Source organism: Oncorhynchus tshawytscha, linkage group LG13 (assembly GCF_018296145.1).
Source record: "Oncorhynchus tshawytscha isolate Ot180627B linkage group LG13, Otsh_v2.0, whole genome shotgun sequence".
Taxonomy (NCBI): Eukaryota; Metazoa; Chordata; class Actinopteri; order Salmoniformes; family Salmonidae; genus Oncorhynchus; species Oncorhynchus tshawytscha.
Genome location: NC_056441.1, coordinates 24057821 through 24072573, shown reverse-complemented (window position 1 = coordinate 24072573; position 14753 = coordinate 24057821). Strand labels below are relative to the sequence as shown.

Sequence of the window (14753 nt, the reverse complement as noted above, 5' to 3'; positions counted from 1 at the left end):
TCAGAGTGCTGAGGTGTCCTTAACCCTCTCTCCCTTACTTCCCTCTCAGAATGCTGAGGTGTCCTTAACCCCTCTCCCAGCTGAGGTGTCCTTAAATGCTGAGGTGTCCTTAACCCCCTCAGAATGCTGAGGTGTCCTTAACCCTCTCAGAGTGCTGAGGTGTCCTTAACCCCCTCAGAATGCTGAGGTGTCCTTAACCCTCAGCGTGCTGAGGTGTCCTTAACCCTCTCAGAGTGCTGAGGTGTCCTTAACCCCCTCAGAATGCTGAGGTGTCCTTAACCCCCTCAGAATGCTGAGGTGTCCTTAGCTCCTGAGACACTGTCTATCCTTCTCGCCGTTCCTTCGTGTGTTTTCCCCAAGTCAATATTTGCAGTGGAGGGCACGGTTAAAGCCACTCCTGATCACACATTGAGTTGTCAGCCACCTGAGCCACCTGCCACTAGCCTCGCCCTGGGAACACGGATCTTCCGTACACTACCATCGTCATAGGATGTAGGCGCTTGGATTAGGATGTGTAATGTGTTTAATGACGCTTAAGAATGTTTAAAGTTCCCCCGAAACTTGTATATGTTCCTTTATAGGTCTTCTGACTATCTGGAACATTCATTGATATCCAAATACTAAAACATTTAAATAATGGCAGTCATCTTCAAAAGAAACTGAGATAAGAATTCCACTCAATACTGAAACACTTGTTAGATAAGAACTTGAAACGAAACCGTTAATGGGCGACATATTCACGCCTCAAAATAACACAGAGCAACCCAGATATTCATTTTAGGACATTTATTAAGACATGTACAAAATACTCCTATGTATATATGTGTATGAATGCGTGTATGCATTCACAGACACATGGATACATACATATCTAACAAAACAAAACGGACCTCATTTTGGAGAGATCCAACTCAATCGTATCAAAATAAATCCAACCAAAAACATGACATAATTCTAGTCCCACAAGAGACATGAAGGCCACTGTTTTCACAGAAAACACTTTGAATTAGTTGACCCAGAGAATGATTCTGTTTTACCCCGCTGTACATAGAACACGGACTGAACACGCGTCACCCAACTGAAGCCAACACAGTTGTGTGTGTGGAGAAACACTAATATGGGACTGTGTTTGTCACGTGGCATACAGGGGGACATTTGACCATCATGATGTCACATGAAAGACAAGATATGCTCAGTGGTACATGTTATAAAGGTGATGAAATATAATCAGAGGCTTCCTGAACTGAACCTCAGAAAGGAAAACCCTCGTTCACTGTTATGTACCCTTCTTGGTGAAAAGGCTCAGTCAAATCAAGCAACACTTGGCCCTGTTGTTCCTTTTCCTGTGATATGCAGACCACTAATGTCCACCAGTAGAAAACAACATGTAGCCTGCAAGCAGCGTTGGTTCAGTGCACAGGCCAAACATCTAGGGGCGGTTCTGTTAAATCTTCTCAATACTGTTTCATCCATTTGTTGTGGAGGGGAAATGTTGGAGTCAGGTCTTTAGAGCTAGATAGTAGTAGAACACAGCACAAGCAGTGTGGGGGGGATGGAGGGACATTATACATTACAGTTAGGTCCTTCTTTTTAAAGTACTTCCTCACTGATAACTCTTGCCTATGGGGAACTTTGCAAATATCATCAAACAATATTCTTATTATTTGGTCACCTTTACATTCATTGTCTTGTTTTCTGTTGAAATCCTACGGTAGAAAAGGTGCCATGTTTTTCTTTAAGCACACTTGGCCATAAATAGCTTTTAAAATGGTGTACTGAGCATTGTCATTTGGCCACGTCTGACTACAGTTTGAAAACTCCAGGGACCACAGTTGAACACAGTGCAACATTCATTCAGGAGAGAGGGCGGGGCTTAGACTCATTCAGGAGCTGAAGGTTGGCTACAGATCCTGTCTGTCTGAGGAACGTGGGCCAATAGGGACACCCAGGGCAGGGATGGCACTACACAACTACAGAGCAGAATGATGGAAGGATCATTTAGCTTAAAGAAGTCTGACTCAATACTGGGGAGATGCTGGAGATGTTTCTATTGATTTTCTACCTTGATCATTACATGAACTGTAATGTACCCTCACCTCTTAGCTCAGTGCTGATGAATCACTATCAGATAAATATATAGGAGATTAGTGCATAAGTCAGGGATAGCTGATAGGCTATATGGGACAGTGACAGACAGCAACCAGAGTAGTCATAGTGTGTGGTTACTGTACATCATCAACCTGAACCAACAGTGTTAAAAATGATCACAATAAAACATCTACATCAACATATGAATGATCATCTCACAGCTATAGCAGTACCTATACTTTCCAAAGCCGGGGCATGAGTGTGTGTGTGTGTGTGTGTGTGTATTCTTGCGTACAAGCAATGTCCTCCATCCCTGATCGAGGGAGTTTGAGCGAGCAGGGCAAACAAATGGATGTAGGAAGTTGAGCATTTCTTGGTGGACATCTTAGGTTGGTGTGTGGAGAAGAAAAGGAAGTAGTAGAGACATGTCTGATTCTGCCCTGTACATTCAGTATCTTCCTCTGCTACTGGAGAGTCCTCATATCAAAGTCCCAGTTACACAGAAGGAGAACAGTAGCAGAACTGCTTCTTCAACAGACCTGCACAAATTGATATCACCAGACCCGTGCAGAGCAATTGTTAAGGCAGCAGGACTGCCTTGTCTGTCTATCTATTGGCTTGTCTTTCACCATGTCTTTCTAGCCTGGTGGGCAATCTGTCTCTCTGCACCTTTGTCCCAGTGGTGAAACCAAACCAGCAGAGTTTAATTCAGAGTTCTGCCACCTAGTGGTGATAAAATGGTATTGTCACGTATTGGTGTCAGTGGTGTGTTGGGTGGTCTAGTGCCCGTGCTGTGGCCCGTGGTCGTTGTACTGGTTGTGGGCGGGGTGGTTGGGGGGCAGGGGAGGACCGTTGACGCCAGGGTGGTAGAAAGCGCAGTTGCTCTCGTAACGGCAGTTTCCTTTCATCATGAAATGGCGACACACTGGCCTTTTGGACATGTCTATAAAAAAAAAGAACAGAGTTGGCACACAACTAGCCAGCCAATCAAACGTCTGTACTGACTGCATCAAGGCTACAAGATGGCAAACAGAAATCAACTTGGTCTTTACTTTAATTGCACTACTGTGGGGCGGGGCCCTACATGGACAATACAGGGCACCGTTTCAGACTGGCCCTATAGGTATCTAACATAGAAACAGAATTACTAGAAGGGACATTCCCTTTCAATTCAACTCACCTCCCATGTTGTTGTGTCCTCCTCTAGGTCCTCCACGTCCTCTCCCTCTGAAGCCCACCTGTTCCCCTCCTCTACCTCGGCCCCCGCGGTGGAAGTGTCCCCCCCGGTGTGGCCCCCCCCTCATCGAGTCGTCCCCCCAGTAGTTGCCGTTGTCTCCTCCGTGGCCCTGGGGCGGCGGGGGCCCCATCATGCGGGGGTTAGCGTTGAAGCCAGGGGGTCCGTGGTTGTGTGGGGGCGGGGGGTGGTTGTAGTGGGGTCCTCCGGGGCCCGGGGGCTTGCCTGCAGGAGGGAAACCCACTCCGTTCATGGGCATGCCCATGTTGAGGTTGTTCATGTTGGGCAGGTTGTTCATGCCTGGACCGTGGCCCAACAGGCCATGGCTCACTGTGGAGGAAAGACGGATACTAAGTTAACACTCATTCTACCACACATATCGTCATATACAGTTAAGTGCAGCAAGAAATGGAAGAATACTTGGTTTGTTGGCTTGAATAAGTGTGAGAGAACTGAAGGTGTTGTGTGTTGTAAAGGTGTGTGTGTACCTCCAGGCGGGGGGGCAGTGGGGGGGCCCTGGTTCTGCTGTAGAGAGCCCAGCAGCTGTTTGATCTTCTCAGAGAAGTCTGGCTGCTTGATCAGGTCCTCAGTAGACTGGCCACCGCTAGCTCCCTACAGGAGAGAGAGGGAGGAAGACAGAATAAGATAAACATCACAGATCCACTGGTTACAGGGCTTCTCCAGGGCTTCCAGAAGTTGTTTAAAACAGTTGCAGTACACAATGCATTAATCCGATCAGAATGTCAAAACAGGATTAGTTAATGTTTTGACATTTAAAAAAAAATCTCTCTCCCCTACCATGATGGAGGTGAGTAGCTCCTGTACGTTTACGGAGGGTGCAGCGGGGGCACCAGGCGTGCCCTGGGCGAGGTTGCCTAGGTTACCCAGGTTGCCCAACAGGTTGTTGGCCCCCAGGTTCCCCATGAGGTTGGCGAGGACGGGTGGCAGCTTGGAGGCCTCCACCCCCCCGGGGCCCACGCCAGAGCCAGCCTGGGACGACGTGTCCATGGGCTCCATCATGGTGGAGTCCTGGACAGGAGAAAGTTAGAGCACTGGACACAGAGGATGTTTGGAACATTGTGTGTGTTCTATATACTATAGGTTATTTTTCAATCACTTTGGCACTTTTTTCAGATGCAAAACTCTTCGAAACAAAAGCCAAAACTGATAACACTTGTAATGCTTCTAATTTTATGTTCAAAACCCTTTGGTTGGGCATTCATTGGAGTTGAACACATTTTTAGAACTGCACCAAAGTGATTGACAGAAAAGGGTACATCTCACCTCGTCCAAAGGTATGAGGCGTGGAGGCATGGGTTCGTAGGCCTCAGGCTCTGGTTCATGGGGGCTGTCAGGAACACTGAGGAGGAGAGAGGAGGTGAGTTTCCCCAATACAATGCGAGGCACTTTGAGCACCTGGTAACCCACTAGGCTATAGAAATCCACATCATTTTAAGCCATACTGCTCTCTCACACACACACACACACACTCTCTCTCTCTCTCTGTGAATACATACCTCTCCTTGGTGAGGAAAATCTCCTGCAGGATGCCAGTCTCACGGTCCCTCTGTGTGAGTCTCTCTGTGCTGTTGGCCCCGGCGTTGACCAGGGGGCCGGTGAGGGCCAGGGGCCTCGGGAGGCTCCAAGGTACCCGCTCCTCCATGGAGTCGTGGGACAGGCGTCTCGCCATCTCAAACGTGTGGCGGTCCATCATCATCTCGCGCTTCGCCGCCTCGCCAAAGTCCTTGATCTTGTTGACGTTGACTGGAGAGGGGGATAGAGGGAAGAGGAGGAAAAGGGAGGAAGGTGAGAGAGGTGGAGAAGGGAGGAGAGAGTTAGCCATGGCACCCAACATGGATGTGATCAGGAGAAGGGGATGCATTTGATTTATATATTTATTTATTTATTTTATCTTGAGGATAAATTACAATTATTATTTTTTTTTTAATCACATCCCTGTCCAAAGACTCTTAACAGAACTTAGTGAAGAGTAGATGTCTTCACTGTACAGTTAGCTAGCTACTGTATTGACAACTACCTAGTTTGACTCTACAACCACAGTTTGACGTGCAATTACAAACAACACCGACCAAAAAAATTGAATTGAAGTTACCGTTAGTTTTTGTTCTCTCACCTCTCTCGGTCTCGTCCAGGTCGAAGTAGAAGTACTCTTTGAGCTGCTCCTCCTCGGCCCAGCGCACGCTCTTCTTCTTCTTGCCCTTCTTGGTCAGCTGACTGTCCTCTTCACCGCGGGGCTCCGCCAGGGCGTTGGGCTTCTCGCTGCCTGTGTCCATGGCCTCGGGGTCGTCAGCAGGGACCGGCGTCCCAGGCTGCTCCAGGTCTACAGGGACCTCGTGGGGAGGGGTGGTGGAGGCCGTCTGGGTCTCTGGGGACAATGGTTTGGCACCGCCCTGAGGCGACAGGTAGGGGAGTTTACCCTCGAATTGACACGGCTGAGAGGAGGAGAGAGGTAGAGAGAAAGAGATGGGTGAATACTCAATTCCATTTGCACAGCCTTCCATAGATTCAGGTGGTTGAGAGAGGAGTTGTCTGTCTACCTTGTTTGATGTTGGAGAGACAGCTTTGGGGTCTCTACCTTCCTTCCCTTTCTTCTTCTTAATCTTGATGCCAGGCACAGGGGCGGAGTTTAGGGCATCCAGGAAGCCTGTACCCTCAAGGGCTGTAGAGAGAGAGGGTCTCTTAGTGACATCAATAACAGTCAACATAATGCTGTGGTAGTTGAGGGGGAGATTGGTTTAAAAGTGTGTTCGATGCACAGCACACTTTTTTTCTGAGGAGTAGGGCACAAAACACATGGCATGTGAAAGAAACAGAAATGTTTATTTATGCTCTGAAACGGTAAGCTCCCTTGTAGTTTACTGCAAGGTTTCAAGTTTGAAGAAGGCCTTCCAGTTGAAACGTTGCAATATAATAAATATAGTGTAGGGGAACATATACAACAGTGTGTGGGTATCTACCAGGGTTGAGGTCAATTCCTTTTCAAGTCAGTAAGAAAACTGACATTTAAATTCAAACATTTTCTCATAGAGAAGTACTGAGGACACCTGGAATGGGAAATTCACTTTCAACTCACTGAAGTGAAGAGGAATTGACCTCAACCCTGATATCTACTTGTTGAGGGGTGAGATGTAGCCTAATCTACTTGTTGAGGGGTGAGATGTAGCCTAATCTACTTGTTGAGGGGTGAGATGTAGCCTAATCTACTTGTTGAGGGGTGAGATGTAGCCTAATCTACTTGTTGAGGGGTCAGATGTAGCCTAATCTACTTGTTGAGGGGTGAGATGTAGCCTAATCTACTTGTTGAGGGGTGAGATGTAGCCTAATCTACTTGTTGAGGGGTGAGATGTAGCCTAATCTACTTGTTGAGGGGTGAGATGTAGCCTAATCTACTTGTTGAGGGGTCAGATGTAGCCTAATCTACTTGTTGAGGGGTCAGATGTAGCCTAATCTACTTGTTGAGGGGTCAGATGTAGCCTAATCTACTTGTTGAGGGGTCAGATGTAGCCTAATCTACTTGTTGAGGGGTCAGATGTAGCCTAATCTACTTGTTGAGGGGTCAGATGTAGCCTAATCTACTTGTTGAGGGTGAGATGTAGCCTAATCTACTTGTTGAGGGGTCAGATGTAGCCTAATCTACTTGTTGAGGGGTGAGATGTAGCCTAATCTACTTGTTGAGGGGTGAGATGTAGCCTAATCTACTTGTTGAGGGGTCAGATGTAGCCTAATCTACTTGTTGAGGGGTGAGGTAGCCTAATCTACTTGTTGAGGGGTGAGATGTAGCCTAATCTACTTGTTGAGGGGTCAGGCCTAATCTACTTGTTGAGGGGTCAGATGTAGCCTAATCTACTTGTTGAGGGGTCAGATGTAGCCTAATCTACTTGTTGAGGGGTCAGATGTAGCCTAATCTACTTGTTGAGGGGTCAGATGTAGCCTACTCTACTTGTTGAGGGGTCAGATGTAGCCTACTCTACTTGTTGAGGGGTCAGATGTAGCCTACTCTACTTGTTGAGGGGTCAGATGTAGCCTACTCTACTTGTTGAGGGGTCAGATGTAGCCTAATCTACTTGTTGAGGGGTTAGATCTAACCTAGTAAATGCAGTGAACGGGTCAAAAAGATGGGTACATACTTGTTTCTGTTGAGGACTTACGTTGTGCTGGGATGATCTTCACTTTGATCTCCTTGGTCTGGTTAGGAGTGGTGTTGAGTGGTTTGTACTTCTTCTCCACAGGAGGAGCGTCCAGAGGACCAAAACTGGTAGAGAGACAAGAGAATCACGGGTTAGGTTTCCCTCCTTAGGACCCAGACAGGCAGAGAGATAAGAAAATGTTGTGTTTTTATTATGACAGTTTGAATGAGTAATAATTCCAATATATTCATTACAAATGGCAAATACATCTGCCAAAGACAGGTTTGATCAGTACTCGAGTTTAACCCACAATGAGGCAGCACTGAGCCGTGGTGTTATTCTGTGGTTGTGCAATTTCTATCCTGTTATTGGCTGGTAAGCCGTAGGATGGTGACACCTATACACAATGTGGACATGGATGTTATTGTGTAGTATACCTGGGTCTCTTGAGGACTTGGGCAGGTTTGATATTGTACTTGTCCCCCAGCTGGAGGGCCACAGGGGGCTTCTTGACCAGGATAGGGGTGGGAGCATCCATCTCCAGGCCTGGAAGACAACACACAGGACAGGGTCAGGTCATTACATCTAGCACTTCAGCCATAGCAGGAGCTTCATCTCAGATTTGCATATTACTGTGGCCTGTTTTCAACTGAAGGACAATAAGCGTATACACAAAATCATCTTTTGTAAACGAAAAACTTTTTTGTGATAAATTGCGAGGGCAGAGTGTGAGTGTCCTGTACCTATGGAGCGGATCTTAGCATGGCTGGGAGCGTGAGCTTTGGGCTTCTCCCTCTTCCTCTCCTCCTCCGCTGCCTTCACCTCTCGGACTGGCACTTTCCCCTCCTCCTTCTTACGCTTCTTATCTGAGAGAAAGAGAGAGACGGGGGAGTTACGTAAACATAAAGAGATGACAGTGAAGAGGAGAGTTAGAGACATGTTGACATTTCACTCATTTATCAGACGCTCTTATCCAGAGCGACATAGAGTAGTGAGTGCATACATTTTTGTATTTTTTGCATACTGGTCCCGCGAGGGAATCGAACCCACAATCTTGGTATTGCAGGCGCCATGCACTATCAACTGAGCCACACAGGACTAGGGTCTGAAGTTGAACGTGAATGTGAGAGAAAGAGGGGAAAAGAAGGAACAATGGAGAGGATGAAGGGAAGGAGGAGAGTTACCTGCAGGAGAGGTGGTGGAGACACTCTGGGAGCGGATGGTAGCCATCCAGCCATCCACCAGCCCAGCGGACAGCTTCCTCAGCTCTGGGAGACAGACACACACCATTAGATACACATCAACCTCGGACACTATCACTCAACAATTGACATCTACTGCACAGATACCACCACTATGGAACTCTATTGTCTTGGCCTTGGGTTTGTGAGAAAGCGAGTTACAAATAAAATGCTAAATCATTTCCCCACAGAGGTCAATTAGTCAGCTCAGTGTATTAGAGAGGGTGGAAACACCAGGGCAAAGAAAGTTGTATAAAAACATACCCTCAGTCTCTCCAGTCTTGCTGAGCTGCTTGACCAGTTTGGCAGTGTTGTTCTGTTTCAGGTGGTCTACTGTGAGGGGCAGTTTCTGCAGCGTTAGCAGGATGAGCTGTAACAGGGGGGTGTTTGTGCTAGTCTTGGAGTAGGTCAGCCACGTGTTCAGCAGCTTGTAGCCTCCCACTCGGATAAACCTGGACAAAGAGAAGGGACAGTCAATCAAATTCTGTTTAAATTGCCAGTTTTTACAACGGATTTGTCAAAGTGCTTTACAGTAACCCGGCATAGACACCCAACCCACCAAAGAACAAGAAGCAGCACAGTGGCAGAGAAAGCTCCCTAGTGAAGTAACTAAACAAGCCAGCCAGACCATAAGCCAATAAGGTTGATCAATTAAGAACAAAAGATGGGAGTAGATCTTACCGGTTGAGAATGTCGTGGGACTTGGTTTGTAGTAGGATATTCAGGTACATACACCTGCTCACCATCTTGTGAGAGGCCTTCATGAGACTGTGGAGAAAAAGACCATGAAGGAAGCTGACAATCAGAACAAAAGATAGGAGATGGACAACGCTGCCATTACAGTCCACACTCGCAACTCAAAATGATGTAAAAATTATGAAAAACACTAAACAGTAAAAAATAAGAGACCAAAAGCACACCATCAATTATTTTAAAAATGGCAGCGTGTTAATTACCTGAAGACTTTGGTGACTCCCTCCAGGCTGCGGAGCTCTCCATCTTTCCCCAGAAGGTTCTCTACTCCCTTCAGGACCTCTCTGGGGTCCACTGGGCCCACCGCCATCTCTGCTCTGAGCGAGGAACAGATATACACACTTAATATACAGGAGATCGCCTTACAACTTTGGCGCTTACTAAACAGTCATCGTTATCTCTTTCAATATGCAGCGAAAGTGATGTTTGCACTGCATGGTTCTTCCAGGCATGTCAGATTACACTTTGTTTTGGGGAGAGCTCCTTGGAACAGACACCATCTGTTCTCTAGATCCTGCACAAAGCAAAAGCCGACAATTCAACATAGGTACTAAACCACAAGACCTTTCCAAACTCCTCTCTACCACACGACTGAAAACAGGCCGCAGTTCCCTGCTATCCACAAAGCCAAGAACAACACCACAGGGGCCCATTTCAAATCACCCACATTGCTAGATCTTTAGTCACACTGAAATCTGTCAAAACAAGGGGGGTAGTGCCATTCCCAGCTAACCCCTCCAAATGTACTGTTCAGCCTCAGTGCTGCTTTCGCATTCCAAATTCCATACTGCAGTGAAGACCATGACTCACTGACTGATCTACTGCCTCATACTTCAAATATTTGCATTTATTTCTCTCTTGGTGGCTGGAACTGTCAAGTTGTGTGGATTATCCTCATAGCGGAGGGAGAAGGGAGGACAGACGGGGCCTACTGTCGCTGTTCTCAGGAGCTGCTGTAAGGCTTCCTCTAAGACAGTTGGGTATAGCCTAATAAAAAGATTGCTTATAGGTCATGCTGCTATTTCATTTTCTGTGTCAGTAATTCAACAGAACACAGAGAGCGAGCGGGAGGAAATAGGCAAGGAGTCAGTTCAACACAACACATTAGAAAATGACAGGTTAGGCTGCAGTTTAGAACAGGTTCATGAGGACTTCCCCCAATGGCAGCAATATATTCAAGTAACTGCTTTATTCAACAGATTGTTAAAACATTACAAACAAGTTTCAACAACACCTTACATTCACGACTGCCTTAACAATATGTACAATCTAAAAAAAGTTCATGGTAAGTGCAAATAAAAACAGATGAGTGATTAGGCTTGAATATGACAACCTGTAGGCCTACAAACTACAGTGGAGGGGAAGGTAGTTGTAAACTTGTAAAACACATAATTGCACTGTACTGTTCCATTCTCTGAAAAATACTCCCATTGAGGAATCTATTGAATTCCCTACATTATTTTCTAGAAACACCAAAGGCGATGAGAGTTATGGAAGCTAGAAGACTTTACTGATGCTGTCCTGGTAACGGAAGAGGATGTTACAACCTAGGTGTTTGTTAAGTGTGGGTGAATGATACTTTGGGTAGCTTCCCCCTCTACTAATAACAGACACATACTGGTAGCTAAACACTTAAGGCGCACACACACAGGCAGAGAAGGCCTTCAAACTGAAAGCCTACCAGTATTCAGTTTCAGGCAGGTGCACTAAACTGGTGGTTGGAATGACTGACCAGCTCCTTCACTAACAGAGAAGGGTGCAGTCACTTTACCAGTAGTATCAGGCGGCACAGGAACCCAAGGAGTACAGTTGGTTGAATAGAACACAGAAAACACCTATTCTATGACAAAGGCACTGTACTATTAATTTCAGTTTGCTAAAAGGAACATATTTAACTTTTTGCTTGTAAGTATAAATAAGTATTTTAAAGTAATATTAAAGTTACTTGTATTGGTATTGTAAGTATTTGTATTTTAAGTGATTGATCTCACACATTCATCCCTTAAAATTTACAGGACTAGCGTGGAACCAGTATGTTAATTGCCTATGATTAACATTAGAATAAAGGGAATATTTGATCTGAAGCATTATCAATGCCCTCCGACTACATGTCTATACTGTGGGAAGCATTATCAATGCCCCCCCACTACATGTCTATACTGTGGGAAGCATTATCAATGCCCCCCAACTACATGTCTATACTGTGGGAAGCATTATCAATGCCCACCAACTACATGTCTATACTGTGGGAAGCATTATCAATGCCCCCCCACTACATGTCTATACTGTGGGAAGCATTATCAATGCCCACCAACTACATGTCTATACTGTGGACAAAAGAAATTCACACATAAAAAATATAAAAAAATCACTAGTCATTTAAGTCAGCTATTAATATACCTGCTGCGGTGGCAGGCAGCCTAGTGGTTAGAGCATTGGGCCAACTGAAAGGTTGCTAGAAATCTGTTGTTCTGCCCCTGAACAAGGCAGTTAACCCACTGTTCCTAGGTCGTTATTGTAAATAAGAATTTGTTCTTAACTGACTTGCCTAGTTAAATAAAAATGTATATATTTGAAATGTTATGCTTAAACTGAGCAGGAGACTGGCTCTAGTACAAGTGGGTGGTTAAAATAACAAGAATGAACCTGTGCTACTGACATTACCTTACAGTTCCAAATAGGAACACTAGTAAACTGAGATCAGTGGGGATCCAGTGGATCCTCTACTTAAAAAACGCAAAATAATCTCCACTAAAATATCAAACCATCGCTGCAAAATATTACTTGAATTTTTGCTCAGCCTTGTTCAAATGATCAATCTATGCGTAAATCATAATACCATTTTAGAGTAGGGGCAGGACTGAGGCTATCAACATGCTTTTCCCCCCTCGTTGTTCAATGCATAACCGAATGCTTATATGTTAATATTTTAAAGCTCATTATAATATGGTTGGACTATGTTCATTATCATATACTTTGAATTACTGTATCCAAGTATTACATGGATAATATCCAAGTATTTCATTTTGAAATGTCATGTGAGGAAATCAGTTGTCTTACCCGTTTAACTGTTGTAGTAGAAGTTTTATATAGTCTCAGAACTCCACAACACGGGACATAACACACAACTCCTGAAAATGTCACAACTGTTACACACTCACAAAGTCAATAGAAAGAAGTTATTGGGAAGACATGAGCTTAGTAAAGAACAATTCAACGGGGGAATAGATGTCAAGTAAATTAATGTTCATACACACATAAAATGGCATTGGTGTATTTACTGAAATATATAGCAATGCAGTTGAAAACAGTAACACCTGTTATCATTTAGCTAGAATGTAACAAATACTTCTGTCACAATAGCTCAAAGCCCTGCCTATACCAGTGTTTTTTTTGTTTACATAACAATGTTCTTATCCATGGTTGACAATCACCATTAAATAAAATACATATTTTTGTCCTATGGAGTAAAATATAAAATAAATTGGGAAAGAACAGCCTGTAGATAATCAACTTAATGAATTTGAATATGCCTTTCATTCACCCACACAATGTTCATGATGGTTATATAAGAATATCATGCAGCAGGCAGCCCTTTTAAGACAAGCTCTGCATCAGTCGTTGTATTGCACGCCCTATCCTAGCACTAGAATAAAGATCCTGTTCAATGACTAGTTCTGGTTAGGGGGAGCTAACCCGTGATCCATCGAAACTACATCTAGGCCCTGCCCTCTTTTGTTAACTGCTTCGTGGCTGCCAGTCTCGAGAACATAAAGAACAATGTATGTCAGCTACATCGCCACAACAGTTAGCCTACTATCACATTAGCAGCGCCGGAGGATCATTTACTACCTATACAAAATAACTAATGGTGGCGAACCACAACGGCTACATCGAGACGAAACTCGTTCCGCTATTCAGGGAAGTCAACCCCTGTCGCTCCAGAAAAACATACATTACTGCCTCGAGTGTTCTGAAAAGACACAACTACCTCGCCATTTTGATGTAATTCCAACGAAACCAGTCTGCCTTGTACAATATTTCGAATGAGCATTTCCATCCTGCAATCTTTATCCTCAGATTGCCGTATAAATATCGGACACCTGGGGAAATGTCCTGCTCTAACGATATCGACGATACAATGTCATGCGTAAAAAACAATAACCACAAATGACCAATTTTTCCAGTGAAATCCGTAATCCTCAATCTAAGCAATCTTTATGTATAGATTGCGGTAGGTGTAAATTCCAAGGATCTCTTTATCAATTTAGCAGAGGGAGAAAAATATCCCCTTAACCTACGGCAATCTTTATGAATAGATTGCTTATGCTTAAATTAAACATTTGTTATACAGTTTATGTTGATCCGTCTCACACACAAAGAAACGGAGCGTTTCCACTCCGCACTTTCCTGTGTGAGCTCATAAACTAACGCGTTAACTTCGCTAATGGAAACAGCAGCCCCGCACGGAGACCAGCCAGCGGACCTAGACTACATTAGTTGCGACTAGACGATTTCTCATTTAATGAATTGAACGTTAGATTCAGATTGGTTTGAAAATCAACACTTACTATAAATACCTCTCCTCAGCGTCTCGGGTAACTATATTATATTGTGCTTTACAGCAACAGATATCTTGTTACATCAGTTTTAAATCGTTAACCGTCATGTTTTAACGTTAACAATCTTATGGCTGGAAAAACTGGTTTTATGGGCAGGGTTGTGGTAGCTAAAAACTAGCTTTTCCTTCTGGAACAAACTGGAGGCAAAAATAGTAATCAAATGTCCATTACTTGAAGAAAAAAATAGATTATTGAATTAGGATGTTCAAAGTCCTCGACGGTCACTCTTCAGAGACAAAAGACCTGAAAAAGAGCACACAAAACGAAAAACACATTTAAGATAGATTCACTTATTTTCTGTGTTCATACAAACCTGAATCTTGGAAGAGGTTTCTTATGATGGATTATGGTCAAAATGAATAATTGCGCAGTAGTTTTTTGTTCAAAATAGCACAATTTCTTTAGACGTTACTCACCTCAGAACAAATCCAGGAATGAAGTAGAAAGGGAGGGACTTGGTATTTATACCCTGTGACGTTTTTGACGTCATACGCGTGTAGAGCATGCGCTTTCTGGGGTTTTCATGGTAACAAAATGGAGTTTTTGGTCACGCGCTGTTGTAGAACGACCTTCATTGTCCATCAAGGACAGAGAGGGCCTTGCACACGTTTTGTACATTCTCATTTCAATTTCTTTCACGCCTCAAGTCTATTGTAGCTTATCAGAA

The 14753-nt window shown here is 44.5% G+C and overlaps 1 protein-coding gene across 5 annotated transcripts; it reads right to left on the bottom strand.

Annotated features, from left to right (window-relative positions):
- Window positions 1-771: 771 nt before the first annotated feature.
- On the bottom strand, window positions 772-14643 carry ppp1r10 (protein phosphatase 1, regulatory subunit 10). 5 transcript variants are annotated; one of them, XM_024441183.2, is made up of 18 exons: window positions 14503-14643; window positions 14036-14329; window positions 12525-12595; window positions 9668-9781; window positions 9393-9479; window positions 8976-9163; window positions 8655-8738; window positions 8214-8336; window positions 7908-8016; window positions 7471-7595; window positions 5881-6002; window positions 5436-5775; window positions 4840-5086; window positions 4607-4682; window positions 4121-4351; window positions 3811-3934; window positions 3269-3652; window positions 772-3031 (listed from the first exon to the last, which is right to left on the bottom strand). In XM_024441183.2, the coding sequence occupies exons 4-18, from the start codon at window positions 9772-9774 to the stop codon at window positions 2868-2870; spliced, it is 2511 nt and encodes an 836-aa protein (XP_024296951.1). In that variant the 5' UTR covers window positions 9775-9781; window positions 12525-12595; window positions 14036-14329; window positions 14503-14643; the 3' UTR covers window positions 772-2867. The 5 variants fall into 5 exon arrangements, with proteins under 5 accessions (XP_024296951.1, XP_024296952.1, XP_024296953.1 ...); XM_024441184.2 differs by having other exon boundaries at window positions 5457-5775; window positions 12525-14329; XM_024441185.2 differs by having other exon boundaries at window positions 7492-7595; window positions 12525-14329.
- Window positions 14644-14753: the final 110 nt, after the last annotated feature.

What these genes read in the sequence shown, in the direction of transcription:
- ppp1r10 (XM_024441183.2), bottom strand. Translation starts at nt 9,774, where the DNA reads ATGGCGGTGGGCCCAGTGGACCCCAGAGAGGTCCTGAAGGGAGTAGAG. An exon ending in TCCCACGACATTCTCAACCG is followed by an intron (nt 9,164 to 9,392) that starts GTAAGATCTACT and finishes CTCTTTGTCCAG; the next exon opens with GTTTATCCGAGTGGGAGGCT. An exon ending in TCTCTCCAACATCAAACAAG is followed by an intron (nt 5,776 to 5,880) that starts GTAGACAGACAA and finishes TCCTCCTCTCAG; the next exon opens with CCGTGTCAATTCGAGGGTAA.